Below are 6,920 nucleotides of genomic sequence, written 5' to 3' on the forward strand. Positions count from 1 at the left end.
TATGCTTAGCATAGCTACTACGTTTTTATCTAGCTTTACGGTGTGGGAAGTTGATGACCTCCGCTCCCAGTAAGACACTTCCGTTCCCCGCATTCCGACAAATTCTGGAGGCCTTGTGTCTTAAGTGGGTGTGTGTGGGTGTGTGATAAAGTCTTACATATTTCATTTCCACGACGAATATTAGAACCCATAGGCATCACGCTTGTACCTACCACTGCGCTATGACGGCCTTTGTCTCTGTGATTATCTTACATGTTATTATTAATATCGTTTGACTGTATGTTGTTTTGATATTTCGTTTTTAGTTTTTATTATGAATAATCCTTAATATTGGTTAAGAAATAAATTATCAATAAATAATTCTATTTTATTTTTCTTTGTAACAAGTAACAATATTAAGATAAAAAAATATACTTCATAGTTTTTCTTATATTTGATTACAAGAGGTATTCAGTGGAATGGCTAGTAAATATTGTGGTTGCATCCTAGGATCCTGATTAAATCCTGTAATTGTTGAATGGGTTTGAGGGTCATGACAATTACAATTACAGCTTCTTCTAGTATTTTGATTAACTAACGGTATTTCACTGCTTCGATTGATTCTTACTGGTGCCATTGAGGCTGGTGGTTGCAAATTTATTGGTTTCCAAATAACATTTCCTTGCGACACAGAGGAACCTGTTGAAACGGAAACACCTGTCATCACTGGTGCTCCAATCGGTAAAGACGAAGTACAGTAATTATACATTGGTAAATACCTTTGTTCTGAGTTTGAATTTACCGAAAGATATTGTTGATTTGATGACACGGATTTCTTTGTCAATCTTTTTTTCGATGACATGTCATGTGGCAAATGTCTTCTTATATGTTGGAAATTTAGATGGTCTTTATTAGTGTTTTCAAAATATTTTGACGTAGTGTTTACATCATCATGAGAAGAACACATATTTTCTGGCGGTGTTGATGATGTAGAGGGGTTTATAGTATTATTGCGCATCCTTGGAGATATTTTAATAATCCGATCTATGGAGTAATCTGGTTTTTTAACTGAAGTATCGTACTTATTGTTTGTTTCACCTTTTTTGATTTTAGCTCCTTCCAAATGTTGTTGCTTATTTTGACAAGATAGTAAATTTTTTTCTTTGGTTAAACTTTCATTTAATACATTTTTATTTATATCATTGTTTTCATTTATTTGTGTTATTTTATTGATGATGCCATATTGATAATTTGTTCCACTATCTTTTTTTTCTTTCATACGTCTATTTTGAAACCAAATTTTCACGGCTCTGTCTGAAATATTTAGTCTATTAGCAATTTCTTTACGATTAAAGGCTTCTACATAAGGAAACTTTTTAAATTCGTTTTCTAATAAGTTCACTTGTTCTGTAGTAAATGCACTTCTAAATCTTCTCGATTTTTGCTGCACTAAGTTTTGACGTTGTTTAAAGGTAACCTGAAAAAAATATATTGATTATTAATAACATAAATTTTGTATTAATATTTATTTCAACTTTTGCTCCATCTTCCTTCATCGCTTCGTATAAATAATTATTTAATTAATCTCCAATCAGCTTCACGCTGTATCCCGCACACAGCAGGGTAGGCAGAGGAAACCTAGTATTGAGACACTCCATTCGCCTCTTTCTGCCTAATTCTGGAGGCATTGCTTGTTGAGTGGCAGAACTGAACGCCGCGCTTTGCCTCAGTACCTGAGCGAAGAAATGGAAATATAAACGTTAATAAATATTTCACTTCTTCGGGTGGGGATCGAACCCGTAACCGTCGCGTTACAGCCACACCCTTGTGCCGCTGCGTCACGACGGCTTTACTATAACATATAATATTACTTACAATATCTTTAGCATCCTTTATAATATCAGTATTCATAATTCGATTAATTCCAAATTTTCTTGCACTTTCTATTTGCTTCGGTAACATAGTATACATAGACACTTTACACACGTAAACAGACAAGAAAAACCAAACTGAGAACAAATGACAACTAAATATTTAAGAATTATTAAAACGTATATATATGAATCGTTTCGAAACATTAATTAACAGCAAATTACTTAGTTTAACTTCATTATATCATTAACAAATTATGATAGAAGTTATTTATTAACACATTGATAATGTAACATTAAATATTGAACCAATGATTTCTTTCCTTGTGTCTACTAATATTATGATAAGCATACTTAAGTCTCTGTCGCGATATTAATAACTATTAAAATACTGCATAAAATATCGTATAATTTTATGCGTTAAATGCGTTATAGATAATAAAATACGGTTCAGTTCAATTCAGTTCAGTCCAGTTCAGTCCAGTTCTTGTTCTTTCATACAAAAAATGATATTGTAAATGATGCGATGACCTATAGCAGAGTACTATAAGTCAATAGGTAGTTGTGTACCTAAATAGTTTTACCAAAAGTGTTTTTCAGACCTTAATTTATACCACTGAATTGCTTAGTTTTTGAGTTTAAAAATTAAATTAAATCAGTTTCACGCTGCATCCCGCACACGGCACGGTAGGCGGATGGAACCTAGTGTTAAAACACTCCGTTCCCCACTTTCTACCGAATTCTGGAGGAGTTTTGAGTTTCGTACCTCTTAATCTGTAATCTATATAAAAAATTCAGGTGTAAGGTCTCTTGTAGCAGTAGTAAAAATAATGCTTTTAAGTCATCACAATGAAAAGATACAAGCACTTACGCACCGTTTTTACTGCATTTTCAAATTCACCTCGTAATCAAATCTATATGGTACGTCCCATGAATCTAGTTATAAAATTTGCCACGTGAGATATAATGATTTTATTTTTCTAACTTAAAATTACTTTCGGTATTTCATACAAAATGAGATACGGCAAATTTAAGTGTGCATGAATTTGACAAGAAGCAGTTAGAATATAAATAAAGGAATAAATCCGTATAATGGAAATTTATGTTTGTATTACTTAAATACACGTAAAAACTATTATAATTTTTATCATAATAGGTAGTTCATTTTATATTAAATGACTAAACCAAATTAAGGACAGTTCAGCTCAGTTCTTTATTTATGGCGCTTTTAAATTAAGGACAAGCATCAATAAAATTAAAGCTGTCGTAGCGTATGGGCACAAGGGCACCGACGCGTTACGGTTACCGTAACGCGTCGGTTTTGGGTTCGATTCCCTCTTGGGAAAATGAATTAGTAGGAGGAAATGTGAAACGAGGAAATGAAATAATTATATAAATTTATATTTTCATTTCTTTGCTCTGGTGGCAAAAAATGGCATCCAGATTCGCCACTCAACACGCAATGTCTCCAGAATTTAGCGGCAAGTGGAGAACGGAGTGTCCTCTGCCTACCCCGCTATATGCGGGATACAACGTAAAGCTATTTTTTTTATTATACGATGCAAATTGTTTATTTTACAATAGTAAACCTATCCTAGCAATAGCCGTAAATTGTCTAAAGCACTTAGGTGGTGTTTAATATTGACTTTTACACACTGCAGGAAGAACATTTCATAAGTAAATTGTTTGTACCTATTTTAAGAACCACAAACACATGCAAATAATAATGAATACTAGATTTCTAAATTCTCTGTGCCTACTCTGCTTTACTTATTTATAATAGTTAAAAAATGACTATATATATATATGTAGAAGCATCAAAAGGGGCCTCAAAGCGGTCTTGGCTATCACTATTCATTTGTGGGCGTTGTAGGAACAGAGATGTTTCAATAAAAGTCACACTTATATTTTACAATGTCTTATTACTCGTTTTCATAACAGTTTTACAATAAATATCACAAGATTAACAAAATTACAATAGATTAGGAGCCAATAGGTTAATTGGTGAACATCTCACGCCATAGCTGTCAACCAATCACATCCGCTATTCTTCGTGGCTACACCTACTACCCTATTCGGGGTTACCCGCTCCATTTTAAATATTCTCCTAATATAATCCATTACATAAATCAATTAAAATCGAAATGTAATAATTGCGAAATTATAATTAAAACTAATACAAAGCAGCGCGCCGTCATATATATATATTATAACTAGTGGACCCGAGCGCGGCTACGCCCGTTTGAACTATACGAATATTTATTAAATATATTTATGAAATTATTTTCAGTTTTCAATAGAGAGCTGCGTTAAGCAAGCTCATTTTGGATGACGTTTTTAATAACAAACTTTGCAAATCGTTGCTTAGCAACGACGGTTGTTATTAACATGGCGGAATAAATTGCATGTCAAATTAATAAGTATTTTAATATGTTGGTATTACAAATATGAGAAAAAAAAGTATCCTATGTTCATCTCGAGACCCTCAAGTATCTCTATATGAGTATTTTATCATAATTAAATTAGAGGTTTGGGCATGATTGCATAAAAGACAGACAGACAGACAGACAGAGCTACTTTCGAATTTATGATATAGATATGGATAACAATATAGAAGATTAGAAATGAAAATGTAAGTTGTGAGTTAAAACTATATTTACATGTTTTTATTTCTATTCTAATTACATTCATAACCACATAACTAACTAAAAATGTTTTAAATAATATACAAAAAATATTATTAAATTAATATTAAATTTAAAAATCATCGTCCATATTAATACTCTTAATCCAAGAGAGATCCCAATTTTGGCCATTAAAATCATTGGTGGAAGCATCACTCGTGTTGCTACTAGTTCCTGGTTGCGGCGATGAATTAATGTTTTCTATTTTAGATTTGTCATCTTTTTCGTTTATATGACATTCTGCTAAACTCATATTCACGTCACGGTACTGCATATCTAAATGTTCTGCAAGCTGCACGTTGTTGTCTACGATAAACGTTGGATACTGGTTATATGTTGCGTCGTGGCCATTTTGCACAAAGGGCACTATATTATTCTGTGATGAGAGTGGCATTGCAGCAGGAACTCCTGGATACTGATCAACATATACTTCTCGTGAAAATATCCCATTATGAGGATATGGGTCATACATAATGACTGGTGGTACAACTTCCAGTATTGGCTCAGTAGTGCTCGTGGCTTCAGCCTCTTCAGCTGACTCTGTCTTATCTTTTTTTTCTTTCATGCGTCGATTTTGGAACCATATCTTAATTGTCCGTTCGTTCAAATTTAGTATCTCAGATAATTCAATGCGACGGCTACGATCAAGATATCGTGCTCTTCCATATTCATTTTCCAATTCCATCATTTGTTGACTAGTAAATGCAGTGCGGATGCGTTTTGGTTTTTTAACACCGCCGCTGGTTGTTTTGTTTCCACTCCAGGAAGGGCGAGTGTTCAAGCGTTGACGGTGCCCTGAACTAGCCCATGATGTACTGTGGCCAGGGTAATTGCTATTTGCCCGGGGAGCGGATACGACTACTCCTAAAAGACCTTGATGGTGTCCTTGGAATCTTATATCGTGATTGTTAATCCCATTCGATGTACTAGGAAAATTCAGTACTTGGTACTGCATATGCCCATTCACATTATTGTTAATGCCGTTAACACCAACGTAGTTTTCGCCGTTTATGCCATTGCTAGCACCAACACCACTATAAATATTCGTATGGTTAACTTTGGGAATATTGTAGATACCACCGGGACAGTTTGGTTGATCAAGTCTATACTGCTGAGTCTCCCCCACAAATGGTTGCTGTGGAAGAATAATAAAATAATTAGTTTTTGTTATTAAATTCAAATTCATAAATTATCAAATTTTAATAATGTCTAAAAACATCATTAGAGGGTAAGATTGAGGGCAGTAATGGCGCAGGGGCACAAAATGTGTCTGTAAAAACGAGTAGTTGTGAGTTCGATTAAAATATTTATTAAAATTTATATTTTAATTTCTTCCCCCTGGTATCGAGGCAAAGTGCGGGTTCCGGCATTCAACACGCAATACCTCCAGAATTCGGCGAAAAGTGGGAACGGAGTGTCTTAACACTAGGTTCCCTTTACCTATCCTGCTGTATGCGGGATACAGCGTGAAGCTGATAAAATAAAATAAAAAGATATATTTACCATTTCGCTTTTTGGAATTTGATTACTGGAGGATGGCGTCCACTGGGTATCACTGGATTTATTTGGATATATCTGTGTAGTACTGGACGTTGAAGAAGTAGAAGATGTCGACATGGTTTTATTTTATACTTATCGAAAAATATTTGAAAGCACCAGGTGGTACTGCAGATTTTGAAAGCTTAAATTGTTTTGATTAGTTTTATACAAAATAGGACATTATATATACCCCCGCTCCAATATTTACTAATGACTGCAAAGAAAAGCTTGATGACTGGATGCGTAATTAGGTGTTATTGTAATATTACCTTTTCGAACTAGGTAAACAATAGGAATAAATATGAATTAAACGAAAAATTAGAACAATTTTATTAAATTTTAAATAACATATATGTAAGATATTCTTACAAAAAATAGGTTTTTCTTAACCGTTTAGGCATTGCAAAAAAATAAAGAGCATATTACTATTAAACTTAAATTAAAATAGTAGAAAAAACATGGTTAAATATTATATAGCTATTGAGGGCGGCTACTGTAAACGCTACATGTCGTGGATTCGATTCCCATTCAACGGAGTATTCAATATTTTCATGTCCTCCGTCCTCGTTGAGTTCTACCACTAATACATGATGCCTATTCAGCACAAAATGGGAAACGGGAATGTCCAACACTAGGTACCCAGGAACCCTCTAGCTTCCCTTCCAATTGCAGGAACAGCGAGAAACTAAAAAAAATATGTATGATATGTGCACTTTGTGGTGTTGAGGTCTCTAACAAAACCCTTTAGCTTAAATATAAAAATTTCTTTTTTAAATTTCCGTTGTCATGTAACTACTTCAATATACTTCTTAACGTAGAATGTCACTTTAAAAATATGCACTGAAAC

The 6,920-nt window shown here is 33.7% G+C and overlaps 2 protein-coding genes across 2 annotated transcripts; both read right to left on the bottom strand.

Moving 5' to 3' along the window:
* Positions 1 to 419: 419 nt before the first annotated feature.
* On the bottom strand, positions 420 to 1,994 carry LOC146540018 (uncharacterized). Its single transcript, XM_085207841.1, has 2 exons — positions 1,855 to 1,994; positions 420 to 1,456 (listed from the first exon to the last, which is right to left on the bottom strand). The coding sequence occupies exons 1-2, from the start codon at positions 1,948 to 1,950 to the stop codon at positions 428 to 430; spliced, it is 1,125 nt and encodes a 374-aa protein (XP_085063967.1). The 5' UTR covers positions 1,951 to 1,994; the 3' UTR covers positions 420 to 427.
* Positions 1,995 to 4,510: 2,516 nt separating this feature from the next.
* LOC146540019 (uncharacterized) lies at positions 4,511 to 6,213 on the bottom strand. Its single transcript, XM_085207826.1, has 2 exons — positions 6,038 to 6,213; positions 4,511 to 5,669 (listed from the first exon to the last, which is right to left on the bottom strand). Exons 1-2 carry the CDS (start codon positions 6,149 to 6,151, stop codon positions 4,608 to 4,610), a joined length of 1,176 nt encoding a protein of 391 aa, XP_085063952.1. The 5' UTR covers positions 6,152 to 6,213; the 3' UTR covers positions 4,511 to 4,607.
* Positions 6,214 to 6,920: the final 707 nt, after the last annotated feature.

This window comes from Heliconius melpomene, chromosome 3 (genome assembly GCF_056956725.1).
Source record: "Heliconius melpomene rosina isolate 202511_hmr_F chromosome 3, ASM5695672v1, whole genome shotgun sequence".
NCBI classification, from domain to species: Eukaryota; Metazoa; Arthropoda; class Insecta; order Lepidoptera; family Nymphalidae; genus Heliconius; species Heliconius melpomene.